General features: G+C 52.3%; 2 protein-coding genes across 2 annotated transcripts; one reads left to right on the top strand and one right to left on the bottom strand.

The window, feature by feature from the left end:
• Positions 1-92: 92 nt before the first annotated feature.
• On the top strand, positions 93-3,539 carry CENPA (centromere protein A). Its single transcript, XM_032098176.1, has 5 exons — positions 93-166; positions 309-451; positions 986-1,077; positions 2,228-2,305; positions 2,942-3,539. The coding sequence occupies exons 2-5, from the start codon at positions 376-378 to the stop codon at positions 3,074-3,076; spliced, it is 381 nt and encodes a 126-aa protein (XP_031954067.1). The 5' UTR covers positions 93-166; positions 309-375; the 3' UTR covers positions 3,077-3,539.
• Positions 3,531-4,908, bottom strand: LOC116439085 (circumsporozoite protein-like). Its single transcript, XM_032098153.1, has one exon. The coding sequence runs from the start codon at positions 4,906-4,908 to the stop codon at positions 3,940-3,942; it is 969 nt and encodes a 322-aa protein (XP_031954044.1). The 3' UTR covers positions 3,531-3,939.
• Positions 4,909-21,865: the final 16,957 nt, after the last annotated feature.

The following is a 21,865-nucleotide window of genomic DNA, read 5'->3' as shown; positions in this document are numbered from 1 at the left end:
ACGGTAACTGAGACTACCCTGGGAGCGCCAAGGCGCGGGGTGCCCGGGGCGGAGCCATGCAGATTTATGCTAATGAGAACCATCGAGTCGCGGAGTCCGGCGGCGCAGAGCGGTCGCGGGCAGCGCGGGAGGAAGTGACGTCACGAGCAGCGCGGCGCGGCGGGAGGTTTGAACCGCGCGGCGGCGGCGGCGGGTCCCGAGCGTGACGTCACGGCCGGGGAGCGGGAGGGGGGGGCTGGGGGGGATCCGGGAGTGGCGGGGGGGCCCCGGACACCTGGGTCCGCCCTGACTCCCCCCTTCCCCGCCAGCCGGGTCCCCTCCAGCCCCGCCGGACGCCTGGACTTGCCCTGACTCCGCGTTGGGCTCGGCCTCGCCATGCCCCGCCCCAAGCCCACCCCCCGACGGCGCGGCCGCCCCCCAGCCCCCCCATCGCCCCGGCCGCGGGCACGCAGTGAGTGAGGGGTGGGGGACTCCCCTTATAGACACCCGCTATGGACCTCCCACATCGAGCCCCCTTTTAGGCCCCCCTCCAGAGCACTCCTATGGACCCCACTATAGAACTGCCCTTAGGGACCCTCCCCCCGTTATTCTCCCCCGCCCGCAACCTGTGCCCTATATACCCCTATAGGCCTCCGTCACCTATAGTCACCCCACACTCCCTCTCCCCTATACCCTATTCCCTATAACCCCCCCATACTCCCTGTCCCCGATAGCTCCCCATTATCGGCCATCCCCTGTAGCCCCTATAGATCCCTCATACCCCCGATGTCCCCCCAGACCTTATAGATCCCTTATACCCCCCACAGCTTTCCCCTGTCCCCCCAGCTCCTATAGACCCCCACAGATCCCCTATAGCCCTCTGTGTCCTCACAGGCCCTATAGATCTCCTATACCCCCCATGTTCCCTCAGAGGCCCCCACCTGTGCCCCTCTAGGCCAAATAGATCCCCTAAAGCCCCCACAGACCCCCATCTAATGTCCCCCAGGGCGCCGCCCGGGTCAGCGAGCACTGCAGGAGATCCGCAGGTACCAGAGCAGCACCCGCCTGCTGCTGCGCCCTGGCCCCTTCGCCCGCCTGGTGAGAACCCCCCACATCCCAGAATGAAAACTCCTGCGCCCCAAAATCCCCGGACACCCCCATTTCCCCCACAGAACCTTCCCAACATCCCCCATGGGCTCCCCTGGGACCCCACAGATTCTCTCAGATACCCATAAAATCTACTTTGGGACCCCCAAATCCCTCCATGACCCCCCTAAATCCACCCCAGGACCTCCCATTATCTGGGGTCTCCCAAACCCCTCTGGATCCCCTCTCCTGGGATCCCCAAATCCACCCTGGGAGACCCCAGATCAACCCTCTTGGACCCTGCAACCTCTCCCAGAGCCTTCAAACCCGCCCTGGGACCCTTCAGCTCCTCACAGGACTCCCCCAATTACCCACTGGGACCCCTCAAACAACCCCTTCAAATCCAACCCCCAAATCTGACCTGGGACCCCTGAAATCCAACCTGGAACCCTCCAGTCTACCCTTGGACCCTGCCCCAAACACCCACTGGGACTGTCCAACCCCCTCCAGACCTACCAGGTTCCCAGAGCCCCGTATCACCCTCTGGGGCCCCTCAGGACCACCCCCTTCCCCCAGGGCCCCCCGTCAACCCTGTTCCAGCCCTCCCCATGTCCTTGTCCCCCCCATCCTCATGACACGGTGGCCCTGTCCTCCCCCAACATCCTTGCATGTCCCCCAATGTCGTTTTGTCCTTCCAGACATCCTTGTGTCCCCCCACCCTCAGGGGCTGCATGGATTGTGTGTTCCCTGTGCCCCTTCCCCCGTGCTGGCACTGTCCCCCCTGTCCCATCGGGGTGTCCTCAGGGGAGTGTCCCCATGTTCCCATGCCCAAGGGTGTTCCCAAGATGTTCCCAATGTGGTGCTTCCCCCTGCCCCGCACCTGGGGTCTATGCAGGGTGTCCCCATCATCCCCAGTCCCCAGGATATCCCCAGGTGTTCCTGTCCCTGGGGTGTCCCCAAAGTGTTGCCAGGGTGACAACAAGGGTGTCCCCAGGTCCTGGGGATGTCCCCAGGACAGTGTCCCCATGTCTCCAGGGTGTTGCCAGGGTGGTGGCCCCAGCCTGGGGTGTCCTCATGTCCCCCATATTCCCTCCATGTTGTCCCCATGTCCCCCCACTCCCTGTGACCCCAATGCCTCCATGTGACCCCCTCCCTGCCCCAGGTGCGGGAGCTCTGCCTGCTCTTCACCCGGGGGGTCGATTACCGCTGGCAGCGCATGGCCCTGCTGGCACTGCAGGAGGTAGGGGTCAGGGGCCCAGGCGTGGTGGAAGGGGCCACAGAGGAGCTGGAGGAGTCCTCTGGGTGCTGCAGGGGTGTCCAGGGAGCTTAAGGGGGTGGGGAGGGGTCCCAGGGGGCTGTGGGGGATCTCATGGGTGCTGAGAAGGTTTCCATGGGCGTTGGGGGAAGGGGTTCTGTGGGTGCTGCAGGAGGGTCTGGGGGTGCTGGGGGTGCCTCTGGGGGGCTGGGGAAGTCCAGGAAGGTCTCTGGGTGCTTGGATGGGGCTGAGAGGTTTGCCAGGGGGGTCTGATGTGTGCTGAGGGGGAGTCTAGGACGGTCTCCATGGGCTGGGGGGACCTATGGGTTCTGGGACAGAGTTCCTTGGATGTTGAGAGGGTCTCTGGGAGACCTCTGGGTGCTGGGGGGGGTCCCTTATCCCCAGGATCTGTTGGGGAATGGGGGTGGGTCACTGGGTGTTGGTCCCCCCTCACACATTTAGAAGCACAGGGTGTTTCGGTCCCCCCAGTCCACCGTGGGTGGGTTTGGAGGGATCCTGCCCTCTGGGGGTGTGTTTTGGGGGGTCGCTGCCCCCAGGGGAGCTGTGGGGGTTGGGGCATGCTGGGGGTTTTGGGGAACCATCTCAGGTTTTGGGATGCAGGCAGCAGAGGCCTTCACTGTGCGGCTGCTGGAGGACGCGTACCTGTGCTCGCTGCATGCCCGCCGAGTCACCCTGTTCCCCAAGGATCTGCAGCTGGCCCGGCGCCTGCGGGGCCTCGAGGGGGGGGGCATCTGAAGGGGGACCCCCTGAACCCCTGTACAGAGACCCACTCCCTGGGACCCCTGTACCCTGGCGCTCTCTCCTGACAATCTCACGTCCCTAATCTTACTGGGAGCTCCTATGGGACCATCATGCTGGCAACCCCCATGAAGTCCCCCACGCTGGGGCCCTGTCCTTACATGCCTAATAAGTTTTGGGATCCCCCTCCCCAAGACCCCCCATGGCGGCCCACTCCACAGACTCCCCCCTATTGGACCCCCACCTCAGGATGCCCAACAACCCCTCCAGGGACCCATCCCAGGGTGGAGGTCCCATTCCTTACTCCAGCACCCGTCAGATTATTGAGGACCCCAACCCATGATCCCCCTGGGACCCCCTCACCAGAATGCCACCCCCAGGGGAACCTACCTGGGACCTCCACCCTATTGGGGACCCTCCCAGTTCTGCCACACCCCAATAAATGAACTAATTAAATTTTTTAACCCCTTAGTGCTGTTGACAGGGAGGATGGAAGGGATTTGGGGGTGAGGCACCCCAGCAGGGGACTCTGGAGGGGAGAAGAACTCACAGGGAGGGGGGCTCTGGGGGTATTTTGGGTGAGGGCATCCCCCCAGGATGGGGACCAGGAAGGTCTTGGAGCCTAAGGGGTCCCATTTATAGTGGTGGGGGGGGTGGGTCACCTAGGCGGCAGCGCTTAGGGGGTTCGCTTTATGAGCGGGGTCACGGCTTTTGGGGCGGCGCTTAGGGGTGGTTTGAAAGTGGGTAGGGCTGCCTGCGGGGGGTGGGGCTTAGAACCCACCATTAACAGCGGAGCAGCCCCTGAGGTTGCACCCACCCATGGGCGGAGTTCTGGGGGTGGGGCTTCAACAGGGTCCCCTCTATGGGGCAGGGCTGAGGGGCCCCCTTAGAGGGTTGCAGGGAGCGCGGCTAGCGGGGGCTCTGGGCACTGCCAGGCTGCTGGTGCGGCTGCTGTTCCCGCTGCTGTTCCCGCTGCCGTTCCCGCTGCCGCTGCTGTTCCCGCTGCTGTTCCCGCTGCTGTTCCCGCTGCTGTTCCCGCTGCCGTTCCCGCTGCCGCTGCTGTTCCCGCCGCTGTTGCCGCTGCTGTTGCCGCTGCTGTTCCTGGTGCTGTTCCCGCTGCTGTTGCCGCTGCTGTTGCCGCTGCTGTTCCTGGTGCTGTTCCCGCTGCTGTTCCCGCTGCTGTTCCCGCTGCCGTTCCCGCTGCCGCTGCTGTTGCCGCTGCTGTTCCCGCCGCTGTTCCCGCCGCTGTTCCTGGTGCTGTTCCCGCTGCTGTTCCCGCTGCTGTTCCCGCTGCCGTTCCCGCTGCCGCTGCTGTTGCCGCTTCTGTTCCCGCTGCTGTTCCCGCCGCTGTTCCTGGTGCTGTTCCCGCTGCTGTTCCCGCTGCTGTTCCCGCTGCCGCTGCTGTTGCCGCTTCTGTTCCCGCTGCTGTTCCCGCTGCTGTTCCCGCTGCTGTTCCCGCTGCCGTTCCCGCTGCCGCTGCTGTTGCCGCTGCTGTTCCCGCTGCTGTTCCCGCCGCTGTTCCCGCCGCTGTTCCTGGTGCTGTTCCCGCTGCTGTTCCCGCTGCTGTTCCCGCTGCTGTTCCCGCTGCCGTTCCCGCTGCCGCTGCTGTTCCCGCTGCTGTTCCCGGTGTCGCTGCTGATGCCGCTGCTGTTCCCGCTGCTGCCGCTCGCGGCGCTGCTGAGCGGGGGCGGGGCCCGCGGGGGCGCTGCACCGGCAGGGGGCGCTGCAGCCCGGCCGGTGCTGCGCCTGAGGGGTGCAGGAAGGACCCCAGAACGGACCCTCCCAGCCCCAGCTCTGCCCTGGAACCCCAAATCCCCCCACTTCCTCATGCCTTGGAGACCCCTCCCGAACTTCAGAACCCTCCACAAACTCACAAAACCTACCCTGGAACCCCAAATCCCCTCAAACCTGCCCATCCTGAAGGATAATAAAAAATTATTTTACAAATACATTAATGGCAAAAGAAAGGGTAAAAACAAGCTCAGTTCACTACTGGATGCAGAAGGGAATTTAGTGATTACAGATGAGGAGAAGGCAGAGGTGTTTAACCCCCTTCTTTGCCTCAGTCTTTATCAAAAGGACAGCTTGTCCTCAGGACAACTGTCCTCCTGGGCTGGTAGATGGTGTCAGGGAGCAGGACGGTCCCTGTTATCCAGGAGGAGGCAGTCATAGAACTGCTGAGCCACTTGGGTGTTCATAAATCTATGGGACCAGATGGGATCCATGCCAGGGTGATGAGGGAGCTGGCAGATGAGCTTGCAAAGCTGCTCTCCATCGTTTACCAACAGTCCTGGCTCACTGGTGAGGTTCCAGCTGACTGGAAGCTGGCCAGTGTGACAGCCATTTGCAAGAAGGGTAGGAAGGAGATCCTGGGAATTACAGGCCAGTCAGTCTGACCTTGGTACCTGACAAGGTAATGGAACAGTTTATTTTGAGTGCCATCACACAGCACCTACAGAATGGCCGGGGGATCAGACCCAGCCAGCGTGGGTTTAGGAGGGGTAGGTCGTGTTCGACCAACCTGATCTCCTTCTATGACCAGGTGACCTGCCTGGTGGGTGCAGTAAAGGCTGTGGACGTTGTCTGTTTGGACTTCAGCAAGGCCTTTGACACTGTCTCCCACAGCATACTCCTGGAAAAGCTGCAGCCCATGGTTTGGACAGGAGCACTCTTTGCTGGGTTAAGAACTGTCTGGATGGCCGGGCCCAGAGAGTGCTGGTGAACGGTGCTGCATCCAGTTGGTGGCCAGTCACCAGTGGTGTCCCTCAGGGGTCTGTGCTGGGCCAGTTTTGTTTAATATTTTCATTGATGATCTGGATGAGGGCATTGAGTCCACCACCAGCAAATCTGCAGATGACACCAAGCTGGGTGCGAGTGTGGATCTGCTGGAGGGTAGGAGGGCTCTGCACAGGGACCTGCACAGGCTGGATCCAGGGCCCAAATCCAACCATGGGAGGTTCAACAAGACCAAGTGCCAGGTCCTGCACTTTGGCCACAACAACCCCTGCAGCGCTACAGGCTGGGGACAGAGTGGCTGGAAAGCGGCCAGGCAGAAAGGGACCTGGGGGCACTGATGGACAGCAGGCTGGACATGAGGCAGCAGTGTGCCCATGTGGCCAAGAAGGCCAACGGCTCCTGGCCTGGATCAGGAATGGAGTGGCCAGCAGGACCAGGGCAGGGATTCTTCCCCTGTACTGGGCACTGCTGAGGCCGCACCTCGAGTGCTGTGTCCAGTTCTGGGCCCCCAATTTCGGAAGGACATTGAGGGGCTGGAGAAGGGCAACAAGGCTGGTGAGGGGTCTGGAACACAAGTGCTGTGAGGAGCGGCTGAGGGAGCTGGGGTTGTTTATCCTGGAGGAGAGGAGGCTCAGAGGTGACCTTATCACTCTCTACTGCTTCCTGAAAGGTGGCTGTAGTCAGGTTGGGGTTGGTCTCTTTTTCCAGGCAACAACTGATAGCACAAGAAGACACAGTCTGGAGCTGCGCCAAGGGAAATATAGGTTGGATATTAGGAAGAAGTTTTTAACTGAAAGAGTGATAAAGTTCTGGAATCATCTGCCCGGGGAGGTGGTGGAGTCACTATCCCTGGATGTGTTTAAAAAAAGACTGGATGTGGCACTCAGTGCCATGGTTTAGTTGAGGTGGTGTTAGGGCATGGGTTGGACTCGGTGAACTTGAAAGTCTCTTCCAACCCGGTGATTCTGTGATTCTGTGTGATTCTGTGATCCCTGCCATCCCTGGGGTACCCTCTGAGCCCCCCAAACCTCAGGGACCCCAAATATCCTCCCTAAAATCCCTGCCCAACCCCCCCCCCCCCACCACCTTGTTTGGGATATCCCCAGCTTTGGGGTCCCCTCAGCCCTTTTTTCCCCAGATGTGCTGGTGCTGAGCTTGGTCGGGAATACTTTTGTTACTGAACCTTCAAAGAAAGTTAACAACTCAAATTGTGGACGGGATGGAAAATTGCTTTGACTAAAGCCCACTCTAACAACCCTATTAGCAGCAGTACATCTGATGATGAGGAAATCACATTACGACCCCTAATTAAAGATGAAACCTTTGATGATGGTCATGGTCTGCAAACTGTTACTAAAACAGTGTGGTACACAGCAGCCAAGACAGCAAAGTTCCAGGAAAAGTATAGCAGACTTTCATGGGAATCAGAAACTGGATATGTTTAGAGAGTATCTCTGGCAGGGGTTGATTGAATCATTTGTCAGAGGCAGAGGCCCAAGGCTTCTGGGGGCCAGAAGTATTTTTAGTGGTGGGTGACCAGAGAAAACTGTGGTCTTTAACTCAGAGTGCTGCCTGTTGGGTAGGAGGTTGGATCTATCAGAGAGGGGTGATTTGCTTAGGATTGAGACCCGACCATAGATCATGGGACAGAGAGTGTACAGAAAGCAGCATGATGCAACTGATGCAACAGAAAGCAACTGATGAATGACAGATGTTCCAGGACAGACCTCACCTACGTCACTGGTTATCCAAGTATGTGGCTCCCATAGTTAGAGGTTTGCTGGATGTGATAAAACACTGTGGCAGAATTACAGGATTGCTTGAGGCAAGTATTAACCCCGCAGAGAGGAAGGCAAGGGAAAAGACCCTTAATGTGGGGAGAGAGATCTTAGGGGCTAATTAGCTATGGCAGAAGGATGGGTTTCACTGAACGACTAGTAAACAGAACAACAATCAGGAGATTGGAATCGCAGCAAGGAAGTGGACTGCCCAAAAGGGAGCAGCAAGGTCCCAGTGTCTGATGGAGTGCGGTTGTGAGCAAAAGGCTTGCAGAAAGGAATTTCTCAGAAAGTGATAAATTATCCAGTGCTGTTCTGGAGAATGTAGTACAGTGCCTGGGGAAAAGGAAAGTTGCACTCCCTTTTCACAGGCAGGATAAAGATGTTGATGTGGGAGCTGGAGATCCTGAGAGACCGACCTATCATTACTATGGCCCCATTGTTAATTGGAGTCTTAGAAACAACTTTCGCCATCCTCAGTAAGTGAGCTGGGGGTTGGCGGCTGCAAACATTTAAGGAGGCTCACTAAAAATAAGACTGATGCAGAAAAAGAGGTATCAAAGTCATCGCTTGCTTCTGAGATGGAGACAGGAGAGAAACTCAGAATCCAAGCTGATAAACTTGTGACTGAGAAAGATCATCTTAGGACCCTACTTGCTTCAGCAAACTGTAAGGAAAGACAATTATTCGAGAATTTGAATAGGGAAAACTATAGAAGAGAGAAACGATCTGAGAGAGGGAATAGGAAGAAAGCAGCTGAATTCTCTGTTATTGAGAATTGAACAGTTGCAGAAACAGTTACAGGAATAAAAGGAGAAAAGATGAAAAGGCAGAGGTGATGCTTAAGTAAGCTACCAATTCACCCTGTGTTGTACAGAGTCCATTCAGGTGGCTGATTTGCAAAAGCATTCCAGGCACAGGCCAAGTGAGACTGAAATCCAACAAGTGGAACCCTATCAATACATACATACTAATGACCCATACATCCAGATTCCAGTTGGTTCTTGTCAACAATTAATTACGTTTCTAATAGATACAGGAGCACAACACTCAGTACTAACAAAGCAGGATGCCAAGAAGCTGGGTGTATGACTCAGATGCCAAGAGTTAAAATCACTGAAGTAAACGGAGCAAATGTTATCTGCCAAGCTGCTAAGGTAATTTATGGCTCCTGGATGAGAAGTGGATATTGGCTACTTGCTTTGCAATCAAACATCACAATGAAAATATTTGGGGTTTTGATGTTCTGAACGAACAAATCTGTTGTCTGCCTGACGGTAGTGTGTCAGTGTTGATGTCTGAACATTAACCTGAACCCTAAAAGGAGTCCAGAGACTGCGCTCACTCACATGGCACCTGCACTCCCTGATCCAAGGACTGCTAGTGTATTCCAGTGCTGGATTTTTGCTGCAGGGAGAAGTGGAATTTCTTAAGTTCTGGCCGATTTGGCCCCACTACCAGTTGAGGTACCCAATACTGCAAACCTAACAGCCACAATACAAGCACCCATGTGCTTGAGCATTGATGGGGTGGTGACAGATTTAGAGGAAAAAAGGTACTATCACTCAGTCACACTCCTATTTCTCCTGTCTGGGATAGTGGCCAGTGATCATTTTAACACATTCCAGTCTCATAGAGGTTGCCAGTGTTTAGCCAACGTTTGCTGTTGGCATTGCCATTATGTCACAGATCACAGAATATTCTGAGTTGAAAGGGACCCACAAGGATCATCAAGTCCAGCTCTTAAGTGAATTGGCAATACAGAGATTGAACCCAAAACTGTGGTGTTATTAGCACCATGCTTAGACCAATCTCAGGATCTGGCTCATGAAAGAGCTGAACAGACAGTTGTGGCTTACAGTTTATTACAGACAGTTGAATGCCAATTCCACACCTACAATCACTGCTGTGCTAAACTTCGCGGAACTGATAACTCAAATTAGGAGAGCACCCTACCCATGGAGGACAACTCAAATTGCAGGAGACACCCCTGAAAATGGGAGGAAGCAGCAACAGCAGTGGGCAAGCACTTCATGAACTAGAAGTTGAGACTCCTCTTGAGGAATGTCAAGGCCTAACATCATGAAAGACCAAAGAAATATTCACTATTCAACTCAACTGCATTTAAAGAGATGGAACCGAGAGATTCTGTGTGGGATAAAGGACTTTTGTCATTAGTCTGAACGATTAAACAACTTGAGCCACTAAGGGGTAATCTGTCCAGGCTAATGCTGCCGAGATTTGTATTGTTTTTTCATTCCAGGAATTATATCAGTAATGATACCAGCACACCTCCACTGAAGATCAAGTTAACCATCAAAGGACAGCTTATCCTTTGTAGAGGGATTCCTTATGGAACAGGGGCATATGATACTCCAGGAAAGATTGGACAACCCAGGGTTGCTGAGGAAAAGCCCCTGAACAGGCCCCTGGCTGCAGGCAGCCCTGAGAGTCCTTCCAAGTTATGCACTGGTCGTCTCCCCCGCTGATTAGAGGCTGTCTAGAGGGACTGGGCGTGAATCTTTGCAAAAGTAGATACAAGCTTGCATAGTTGTACAATAAAGGGAGAACGATGCTTAATCGTATCGGTGTACGTGTCGTTTATCCAGCCAGCTCTCCGGACTCGGTCCCTAACGCCTGGCGCCCGAGCAGGGAGTCGAGTGATCTTACTTGCTTAAATGCGGTTTGCTTCGCTTAAATGCGGTTTGCCTAAACACGGCTTGTTTCGCTTAAATGCGGTTCGCCTAAACGCAGCAAGACTCCGAATCATGGCATGGACGGTGAGGAGCCTGGAGAGCTGGAGCAGGAGTGTCCCGTCAAAAAGCTGAGTGGAGCTGGAGACCGGAGCTCGCGCGGCTGAGCGGGCCCCTGCAGGTAAGACAGCTATGGAGTATGAGGCTGCAACTCGTCTCCTAGCCAGTATCCTCTCTAAGAGAGGCGAGACTGTAAAAGATCGAGATCTCTATGCCTCACATTGGGCACCAGGCGTTAGGGACCGAGTCTGGAGAGCTGGCTGGATAAACAATGCGTACACCAATACGATTAAGCATCGTTCTCCCTTTATTGTACTGATGCCTTTTCCTGGTCTTAAAATCAAGAGGCATACACAGTTAGAAGGGGAAAAGGGATTTTACTTTGGTATTTATTTTAAGGATCCTTAGGTGTACACGTCCAGGTCATATGCATCGAGATGCACCCCGCCCAGTGTGTGTGTGTGTGTCCCCAACATCGGGTATAACATTATAGTTTTTACTAATTAGCATATCTATCAAAGATTCCCCAATGAGAGGCTCAAGTGAGCCCCCCCTCCCCAAGGAACCTTCCCCTGGATGGTTCTATCTTGGTTTACAGAATGTGTTCTGGAGAGGACCTTGGGGTCTGGGGCACACTGATCCCTAGCTACGAAGCTTCTAAAATGTTTAGTCTCTTAGCTTGACAAACAAGTCCAAGAATGTAGGCAAAAAGCACTAGGAATACAGAAGCTGTAAAAAGGTATAACAGGGGTATAAAAGAAAACGCAAAAATCTTCATGGCATCAGTACAACTATGCAAGCTTGTATCTACTTTTGCAAAGATTCACGCCCAGTCCCTCTAGACAGCCTCTAATCAGCGGGGGAGATGACCAGTGCATAACTTGGAAGGACTCTCAGGGCTGCCTGCAGCCAGGGGCCAGTTCAGGGGCTTTTCCTCAGCAACCCTGGGTTGTCCAATCTTTCCTGGGGTATCATATGCCCCTGTTCCACAAGGAATCCCTCTACAATCCTTCTTGCAGGATTAATCATTGCCAGCAGGAACCAAATTTGGTTCACACATAAACAAGTTCAACCCACAGGGTGGAGTCACTCCTTTTATTCAAGCTATTAAGTATGGTAACAGTATATGCATTCTACATCACACATGCTTTTCAGTTGTGAGTGCAATTAATTGAATATGTCCAGGGATTTTACCCATTACCCAAATGTAGATAACACTTCCAATATTATGTCCAAGGATTCCTCCCACACAAAAGGTGCCATGACAGAGAGGTCTTTGCTGGCCTTTACCTCCCCTGGGCAGCCTCTCATCAGCACCTGAAACACTGGGGCTACATGCTTTCCTTCCTATGGAAAAGAACTGTCATTCTCATCCAGGAGCCCATCATTCAAATGTGAGTACCACCTTTGATATTATATATGCCCAAGGATTACTGTCATACAAAAGCTGCCAGGTCAGAAAGCTTTTGCTGATTTTACCCCGGTAGGGCAGCCTGTAATCTGCACCTAAACCACTGGGGCTACATGCTTTCCTTCCCATGGTAAAGCACTCTCATTTTCTTTTGGGAGCTCTGTTCATTGGAGGTAAAGGCCAGCAAGACCCGTCTGCCCACATTTTGTGTGGGAGTGATCCTTGGATGTATTCAATATTGGAGGTGGTATCCAAATTTCAGTGGTGAGCTCCTTAAAGATGATTGAAGTAATTTTATAGGGTGTCCTGGGTTGCAGTGTGTTCTATTACTGTCCTCATGAGCTGTTGAAACCAGGTGGGGCAGGGTTTCCTTTCCTCCCTCCAGACTATCTTCTGTTAATGAGCCCATCAATGCCTGGCCTCATGACTCATCATCCCATTGTGAGATGCTCCACCCAGAAGAAGGAAGCATTCCATCCTGGATATAATCTGAGATTCCAAACACCACAGACACCCTTTCTACTGGATTCCCAGAGGACAGGAGCTACATAAGCACCACTGGACCTTCAAGGAAGAGCAGCCCCTTTCTACAGGATCACTGCTTCAACAGAACCACATCCACCACTTCAGGAGGACGGCAGCCACCATCTTATCGGACTGCGACCGCCACCCTGACTATCAGGGTGTCAGGTTGTATCCTGACTCTGTAAGTTTAAAAAAGTGCTTTCTGCCTTTTTCTTCTTTTTTTCTTAATTTCCCTATTAAATTGTTATTCTGACTTGGTGCCTCCCACTGGTTTGTTTTCAAACTAGTACATAGGGGAAGGAAAAAAAACCTAGACCCAGAGTTCGAAGTGCAGATTACATGCTGCCCCACAGAGGTAAAATCCAGCAGCAGTTTTCTGACCTGACACATATTGTGTGGGAGCAATCCTTGGATATATTTAATATTGGAATGTTGTATGCAAAGTAAGGTGGTAGACTCCTGAAGAGGATTAAAGTGCTTTTTCATGGGAAGGAAAGAACATAACCCACTGTTTCTTGTGCAGATATGCTTCCCAGGGGAATTCAAGGCCACAAAGGCATTTCTGCCCTGGATCATTTTGTGTTAGATAATCATTGGAAGTATTCCATCTTGGAGAGTGGCTCCAGTGATGCAACTGTGCTCCTGAACATGAATGACAGTACCTTTCCTTGGGAAGGCACACACATAATCCTGCTGGTGGTATTCAGATGACTGATGTTGGGGAAGATGAAACAGGAAAGACTTGGAAATATGATTGCCTGACAAAAGATTTTGGGAATATGAAAACTACAGGCAACATCGAAATGAAAGCCACTTTTGAAATACCAAGTCTTAGTTACTGAACAACTAGAAAACAATGGTATGGCCACCGAAGTAATCCCCTCTTGATGGAACAATACCCTCTGCTTGCAAACAGGTCCAAGGGTCAGAGCAGACCCTACTAGCTCAGCAGAAGGGGTCCAAAGAGTAGTTTTTAGAAGTTAAGATGTAACACTTTATGGTAATATAAGAACTCTTATAGGCTGTATGTAAATGCTATAGGATTTGTATCTTGTATTAGATTGGTTAGTGACAATTAGAATATTCAGTACAGAAGATGATTCATTGTATTGTAACCAGGACTTCAGACACTTCCACTTCTCTTCTCTCTTCTATTCATTCTCACTTCCATTCTCACTTACATTCTCTCTTCTATTCACTCCTTTCCTCTCTTCCTTACTACTTCTTCCACTTTTGCTCTCACTTCCACTCTTGCTCCTACACTCTCTCTCTCTCTCTCACCCGTTTACTCTCTTGCTCTCTTGGGCCTGCTCAGAGCTGAGTCTACCAGCTCTGAGCAGTGCCCCAATACCCACGCCTTTTACAATAAACCGACTGTGTCCCAAGACCTGCCTATAGAGATCTCTCGTCTCCATCCGTCCGGCCGTCTCTGTCCCGACCGAACCCGCACGTAACCTACAGACTGCAAAGTGATCATAGAAGACAGCAACAGCTTTCTGTTCTCACATTTTTTGTGTGGGAGAAATCCTTAAGACATTCAGTATTGGAGCTTGAATCCAAATGTCAGAACTTGGCCCCTGAATGTGAATGACAGTACCTTTCCTAGAAAAGTGAAAGTCCTAGTCTTAATGTTGGTGCTACAGATGATCATCTGCCCAGTAGAGAGACATGCCAGCAAGACCTTTCTGTCCTGGAGCCTTTGTATGGGAGCAATCCTTGGACATACTCAGTATTGGAGGTTGTAAAAAAAACTATGTGTTTGATTCCTGAAATGGAATGACAGTGCTTTTACAAGGGAAGGAAGGCAGCTAGCCACAGATTATAAAGTGGAGAGGGGAGGAAAATGCCAGCAAGACTTTTCTGCCCTAGTCTGTTCAGTGTGAGAGCAATCCCTGGACGTATTCAATACTGGAGCTCGGCTCCAAATGCCGTGTAGTGGTTTGGTCCAAAATACTCATCACTGTTTATCTTCTGTGAGATAAGAATTAGGAGAAACGCAAAGCAGGCACCAAACTTGAAAGAATATAAAGAAGTTTATTAACAGACCTAAAAGAAGAAGGAAAAAAAATTATACCACCTTCAGAAATCCCCTCCTCCCCCCCCACCTTCCTCCCTTCTCCCACTGACAATGGAAAAAGACAACCCTTAAGATGTTCAGTCTGTTTGCCACTTCCATAATAACCTTGTTCAGTCCATTTAGAAAGAGAAGTCTCTTCTTGCTCGTGCTATGAAAACATTATCACAACGAGACAGCCGCCCACTTCCAAATATTGTTCAGTCCATTTAGGAAGAGGAGTCTCTCTGCTCGCATGTGAGTCCCTTCCCCCGACTTGGAGCTTTTCCCACAACTGCTTTCGAGGGTCCACTCTTGAAGTTTTTTGGGGCACAATTTTAAGGTTGAGCCGTTCAGAAACAAAACCAGAGGCCCTTCTCCTTCCCTGGGAGCAAAGGGTCTTCCTCATCTTCATCGTTAGGACTGTCTCTGGGAGCATCTCTAGGGACTGAGGTTTTCTCCTTTCCCGTTTGGAGCCAAAGTCCTCATCTGGTCCATCTCTCCCTGTCCAAACTTCTCATGAAATTACAGCTGTGTCAGCATCTGCCTATCTCAGTGCAGGTGCTTTTGCTTACGAGTTGAACACTCCACCCCCCATATCTTCATGAAATTACAACAGGATACTCTGATATATCATAGCTTCACAACAGAATTTCAGCTTTAAGCATCTCCTCTCTCTCTTCCCTCAGGTTTTCAGCTCTTCACAGCAATAAAAGGGTTAATCTCATCTCAGCCTTGCAGCTGGAATGTGGCTTATCGAAGTGGAGAGGGGGGAGAGCCGAGCCACTCTGGCTGCCCACAGCGAGGCAGTGGGGGGGGGTTCCACGGGTGGAACAGGCCCATCGGCTCCAGGATGGCCGTAGCCCAGCCTGGCCCGAGCAGGGCCTGGCCGGGCCCACGGGACCCCGCATGGGGCCCGCAGCCACCTGTCCCAGCACCGGAAACGAGAGAGAGAGCTTGGGGGGGGTTTGTCTATTCTTAAATGTGGATCACAGAGGCGGTCACAATTTTAAGTGGCTTAGAGGATTGTCCATATTCAAACTGGCTGCTGATAGGTTCTATCAGGTCCCAGAGGAAGCTGTAAGCACCCCTTAGCAAGGACATCCCTTCCGGGACTATGCTTGCTAACCTATGACATGCCACAACTAGGTTCTTCAGTGTGAATGACAGTACCTACTCTTGTGAAGGGGAACACCTAGTCAGACTGATGGTGCTGCAGATGATCATCTGCCCAGGAAAGGAAAAGGCAAGCAAGGCCTATCTCTCCAGGCACCTATTCTGTTGGAGCAATTCTTGGATATATTCATTCGCAGAGGTGGTTTCCAAATTTCTCATATGTGCTCCTGAAAGGGAATGACACTGCTTTTCCTTGGAAAATAAATTACCTAGTCACAGTGTTTCAGGACAAAAATGTTTTGCTGGCCTTCACCTCTACCTGGCACGACGATCATCTGCAGCACCAACAGCAGGACTAGGTGTTTCTCCTCCCACGAAAATGTGCTTTCATTCATTTTCTGAGCCCAACCTCCTAAATTTGGTGCCAAGCTCAAAATTTGGATCCATCCAAGGATTGCTCCCACACAAAATGTTCCAGGACAGAAAAGTCTTTATCTCCCCTGGGCAGCCTCCCATCTGCCCCTGAAACACTGGTTACCTGAGGCACCATGAGCCCACTGAGCCAGAAATAACACCCTTGTGTGGCCAGCCCAGACCCACCTGAGACACTTTAACCCTGGCAGCCCCATCCCCCTGTCCGTTGTTGCGCTGCTCTTCAGTGCCTGACCCTTGGGTACGTGAGCATCCACAGGAGGGACTTTCACAGCCAACTTCTCTGCCCGGGCAGCAATGTCTTGCCCCAGTCCAGCAGCCCAGGTGGGTTTCCCTCTGCACTGCCAATTGTCCTTTTTCCATCATTCCAGCCACCCCACAGAGCATTTCCCACCATCCCCAAGTCAGAGCAGAGGTAGAGTGTTGGCCACTACTCTCATTCAGCCATATCCAAAGCCAGCTAGATGACTTTAAGCTTTAAGCTCTGCAACCTGACTGGATCCACCTTGTCCTTCAGTAGCTTCCACAACTTGTCATGTAAGACTCCATACAGCAGCTTTTCATTTTTGATGCATCCCTACAGTATGTCAGGAACCATCAGTAAAGAGAGAGCATCACTTTTCATTTTCTGGTAGCTGGGGCCTCCTCAGCATGTGTCACCTTCACCTCCTCCTCTTCTGATGATAGTCCACAATTTTTGCCTCTGGGCAATGACTTCCAAGATCCCTGGACTTTCCCTTTGAACATCCAGCCTAGCACTGGCAGTCAGGTTCCAGCGGAAGCTGTGCTTTGTTGCCAATCACTTCTGAAACAGATGGAACCTCCTCATAAGCTGCCAGTATCTGCAATGTGGTGTAGGGGCATAGCTGGCCTCAGATCCTTTGTATCCCAGATTCAAGAACTATAGAGTTGTCCTCGAACTTCCCCAGATCCCTTCTGCCAGAGACTCCAGGATGGACCATTCTCCCTGGCTGCGGTGTGGAGCACATTTTCCACATCTTGTCCTGTCCTGGCTGGTCCAAGGGCTACTGGAGGAACAATCTTCTGTTAAATTTGTTCAAAAGCTTGTTGCTGTTAAGGACTCCACTTGAAATCAATCTTCATGTCACATGATAGAGAGGGTTTACAATCTGACTGTAACCTGGAGTATGCATCCTCCAAAATACCACAGTGCCAGGAAAGCCTGTGTTTCATTCCTGCTGGTCAGCAGGCACATGGCTGCTATTTTGTTGAGCACATCCACTGGAATCTGACAATGTTCATCTTGCTATTTTACTTCTAAAAACTGAATTTCCTGGGCAGGTCCCTTGCCCTTACTTTGTTTTATGGCAAAACCAGCCTTCAGGAGGATCTGGATTATCTTCTCCCCTTTCTCAAAAGCTTCCTTGTGGCAGTGCAGTTGGCTCCAGCCACTCTGTCTCCGGAGGAAAACTCAGACAACCAGCTGTGGTGGTCAGCAACCCAAGTTTAGCATGTAACTTTCAGTCATGGTGAGAACCCATGATTCCCTTGTTCTGCCTTTTGCATGTTTTCCCCTGATTGGTTAATATTTTCTCCTCCCTGTTTCATGTATGAAGTTATGTATATTCATTTCCCTTCTTTAATATGTATTAGTTCTAGAAAGTTCTTTGTTCCTCGACGCCCCATTGGATCCTTCCCTGAGTCCCTCCTATGTGTTGTTCCCATTGGTTCCCTTCCTGTCAATCCCGCCTGCTTGTGGGATCCCATTGGCTGAGATCCCTTTCCCCACCTATTCTGTACCCAGTATAAGATCCCTTGGACCCTCCCACCAATTTGTCTCTTCATCCCTGTGTTTTCATGGGAATAAACCTGCATGGAACACATACGGAGAGCCCCCTTTCTTTCTTCTTTGCCTTCGCCTGCGTGCCTGCTAAACAGCAACAGAAGGATACAGCCCCTTTTGGGTGAGGAGCTCTACCCCTTTTTCATTGTGTGATGGGCACTGAGTGCCGCCTTCCAGAGGGGTTTCAGCATTGACCTGGGCTTCTTTGTGTCAGCATGCGAAGGGTAAAACCCCCCTCTGCCAGCTCCCAGTGGCTATTAACTCCTCGCTTCCTCTGCTGTGGCACCACTTTGCTCCCTTGGACTCCAGCTCATACTGAAGTTCCAGCATGGCAGCACTCCGTGACGGTGTGACTTTGTTCAGGCCGTGACAGTCCATTGTTTAGGCCATGACAGTCCACTGTCAGTGTCCACCCTCCACTGGACTCAGGCATGGGCGAGCGAGTCCTGCTGAGCACGCCCAGCCCTCCAGTTCATCGATCATCTCATGGATGGGGTCCTGAAGTCCCAGTCGGTGCCATGTTGCCAATGGGACACTTGTGCTGGCCATTGGTACCTGCTGTTCTTCAACCCTCAGAAGTCCCACAGCAGAAGGGTCCTCTGAAAGACCAAGCAAGGGATTCAGCTGTCTTAATTTCTTCTGTCTAATTCCACAGCAGCTCTCCCAAAGCCCAGTGATGTCCTTTTGGGTCCTTGAAATACCTCTATGAGGTGATCTATGCCAAGGATACACGGAGCGTCTAGGCCAATCACAGTGGAGTGTTTTTGCCCTTCATTCCCAGTCAGGAGCACTTCAGCTTCCAGTACAGCCCCTGTTGGGATCCCCCGTCATCCCAGAAACAGAGATGGATTCTGCCCCTACATATCTTGACGGCACCAGTGTCAAGTAAAGCCTTGTGCTCCTGGGGCCCTGCTGTGCCAGGCCATGGATCCACACAGTCCAAGAGATCCCGCTGTCCTTTTTCCACACCTGGCTGGAGCCAGGACCCCTCTAGTTCTGGTCACAGTACTCATTGGTCAGTGCTTGTAAACATGACCTGGAGGTCCCTTCAGGAGGATCAGAGGTAACATCAGCCCTTCAATTCTGCCTGAGGACTTGCCCACTGGAAACTGGAGTGCCATTTTTCCTTGAGGAGTTTTCTGCTTGGAAGGCCCTTGTGAGACCCCTGTGAGACACTCCTGAGACTTCTGTGTGAGAGAGACCCCTGTGTGAGACACCTCAGGTGCCCTCCAGCTACCCTCAGCACTCACCAGAGGGCATAAGCCCCAAGGAAGGGGAGGTAGAAGCAGTGGTACTCAGGGACAATGGTGACAGTGATGGCGATGGCATCACCGAACCAGCCGAAGACCCTGAACTGCAGCACAATGAGCCCATACCCAGCAGGTGACTTGTAAGTGTACACCACCTGACCAGGATCAAAAACTGCCTCTCCTCCCCCAGAAATAAACCCCACAAACCCAAACACCATCCAAATACCCCATACCCCTGCAAATGCCCCCCATATTCCCCAAATACAGGTGGGCATGGGGATCTCATCTGAACCTCACAATTATAAAGCACCTGATGTGGGGTCAAACAATTGCCCCCCCCCCCCCCCCCCCCCCCAAAAAAAATTACTTCCTTGTGGTCAAAGAACTGCCCCTGCATCCCAAAATACCCCCCAAATACCCACATATCCTCCCCAAACTGCAGAAATACAGGTGGGCATGGAGGGTCTCACCTGGGCCATGTAGGTGAGCAGGGTGATGTGGGTGATGCTGTACAAGGTCATGTACACAGAGAGCTGGACAGAGCTCCCCAGTCTGATGTGGCCCGAGGGCACAAATGCTGTGGGCACCCCACAGAGACCCCCAAACCTACCCCATAGACCCCTCCAAATGCTTTATAGGGACCCCGACTGCCCCACAGTGACCCACAGCTGCCCCCTGTGCCTCCCAGCCTTTACCCTAACCCTAACCCATACCCACCTTGGTACCTGTGATGGAAAAGCACTTGCCCAGCAGGATGAGCATGAGGAAGATGAGGAAGCTGATGGGAGGGGCATGGGGAGGGCTGGGCACCCCCCTTCATCACACCCCCCACACGAGGGTCTGTGCACCCCATGTGTGTCACATCCCCCACATGAGGATCTGTGTCCACCCCCATACCTCCTGTACTCCCCAAAACCCCTCATCACCTTCCATGACCTCAAAGTGCCCTTGTGCCCCCCCATAACCCCTATACTTCCCTGTGAAAGCTCCCCCAAGCCCACCCAGAACCCCCAGCCCCCCCAAATCCCAATATGCTCCTTGGACCTCGACACTTCCCAATCCCTGAAAACCCCCCAAATCCCAATATAACTTCCCCAGACCCCTGTAGATACAAAAATGCTGCTAGCAAGGATTTTCTTGCTATTTTCTAAGCCTGTGAGAGACTTTTCTCTCTCACAGAAGAGGTAGCAGAGTTATGTAAACAACCAAGCCACCTGCAACCTTGAAAAGTCTTGTTTATGGTATAGTAGGAAAATATTTTGACAATGGATGTTTTAGGATTTTAGCCAATCACCCCAAGGGGTGGCTGGTCCTTTGTCCAATTAGACTATGAAGAAAAAGGTCTATAAAAGAGTTTGTAAAATAATTAAATGAATAAATCTTGCTGCACAATTCCTGCCTGCTGGATCTTCTCTCCTCCTCCTCCCTATGGCTGCGGGACACGGTGATATACCCTAGGGCCCAGGCCAGCGGTAACAGACCCCGATGCTCCCCAGTCCCCCCAGCTGCCCCTGGCCCCAGCAAGCTGTAGCAGGTTGAGTTCGAAACCGGGCAGAAACACCAATTAAGTGTAGTGGTTTTGGTTCAAAATATTCATTACTTACTTATTTTCCTTCTGTGAGATAAGAATTAGGAGAAAGCAAAGCAGGCACAAACCTTAAACAATTGCAGTACAATGAAAGAGTTTTAGTACTAAGAGAATTAAAAGTAAAGAGAAAATAACAAGAAATTAAAGCAACCCTTCCCCCCCCTCCCCCCCCTTTTCCAGCACTTCTCTCCTTTTACCCAGCTCGCACAAAGGATAACAGAACATGGGATGTTAGTCAGTGTTCCAGTTCTTGAAAAGTCTCTCTCTTATGCTTCAGGAAAAAAGGGGTTTCTTCAGTTGCATGTGGCTCCCAAACTGCTACTAACAGCAGACCCGCCCGGAAACAATCAAATCTGCTGCAGTATTAAGCATCTCTTCCATGAAAAAATCTCACAGTTCCTTCACACTGCAAAACATGGGCCATCACATGGGGTTATTAATCTTTTTAAGGATAAGTTATTTTGGCCTGCACACAAAGGCTTTTCTTCGCCACAAGTCTCTAACAGCCTCTCACTACTTCTATATAGCCTGGCATAGGCACTCTTCACAATCTTCACAGGCACACGAGGATACTCCATCCCCCCATGTTCTTCAAATGGATTAAAGAGACAAACAGTTTGTGGTATTACAGTTTCTTACCACGGCATGCAAGAAGGGTTTTAAGCTGCGCGCCAGAATCGTGGCACCGCCCTCTTTTCTCCCGTCGCCATTTCCAGCTCCGTCCCACAGGACTCACTTCTCTTTCTCTCTGACTCTGAAGCCGCCACGTTGAAGAGTGTTCTTGTTCAGGCTTTACGGTGGGGAAAGCCTCGCTCCCTCTGTGCTGCTGGCTGTGTGGTGTCCTCTTCAGTTCAGCACGAAGTGTGCTGGCTGCAGACAGGAGGCTCGCCGGCTCCCGCTGGCTCTGCCGGCTCCGCATGGAGAGGAGAAGGACCCGCCTGTCCCCAGAAGCCGCGCCGGATGGGTTTAGCTGTGAGCAGTCCATGGCTGGTTTTAGCTGCCTGCGGCTCTGGGACAGTCCCCCCCAGCGACCCAGGGTCTGTGCCGCAGTGTTGGGAAAGGGGGAAAGGGGCAGTGGCCCCGGCCCGGCCCGGTGGGGCCTGGAGGCTCGGAGCCCCCCCACCTTCCAGCAGGCGAGCTCGGACAAAAGGGAAATCCCGCCTTTCCGTGCGGTTTAAATATGTAAATTGTGAGAAGCGTCATTGGTCTAAAAGACTGTCCATCAACTCAGGTTCAACCCAATACACAAGCCTGCCCATAGCCCCCCAAGCTCCCCCTTCATGCTCCATGCTGGCAGCCACCTTGAGCATCTTGTAGGTGGTGTGGAGTAGCTGCCATCC

This window comes from Corvus moneduloides, unplaced genomic scaffold (genome assembly GCF_009650955.1).
Source record: "Corvus moneduloides isolate bCorMon1 unplaced genomic scaffold, bCorMon1.pri scaffold_98_arrow_ctg1, whole genome shotgun sequence".
NCBI lineage: Eukaryota > Metazoa > Chordata > Aves > Passeriformes > Corvidae > Corvus > Corvus moneduloides.
Note: the sequence above shows the minus strand (reverse complement) of the source record. Positions and strands in the feature narration are given on the sequence as shown.

What these genes read in the sequence shown, in the direction of transcription:
- CENPA (XM_032098176.1), top strand. Translation starts at nt 376, where the DNA reads ATGCCCCGCCCCAAGCCCACCCCCCGACGGCGCGGCCGCCCCCCAGCC. An exon ending in CTGGCCCCTTCGCCCGCCTG is followed by an intron (nt 1,078 to 2,227) that starts GTGAGAACCCCC and finishes TCCCTGCCCCAG; the next exon opens with GTGCGGGAGCTCTGCCTGCT. An exon ending in CCCTGCTGGCACTGCAGGAG is followed by an intron (nt 2,306 to 2,941) that starts GTAGGGGTCAGG and finishes TTTGGGATGCAG; the next exon opens with GCAGCAGAGGCCTTCACTGT.
- LOC116439085 (XM_032098153.1), bottom strand. Translation starts at nt 4,908, where the DNA reads ATGAGGAAGTGGGGGGATTTGGGGTTCCAGGGCAGAGCTGGGGCTGGG.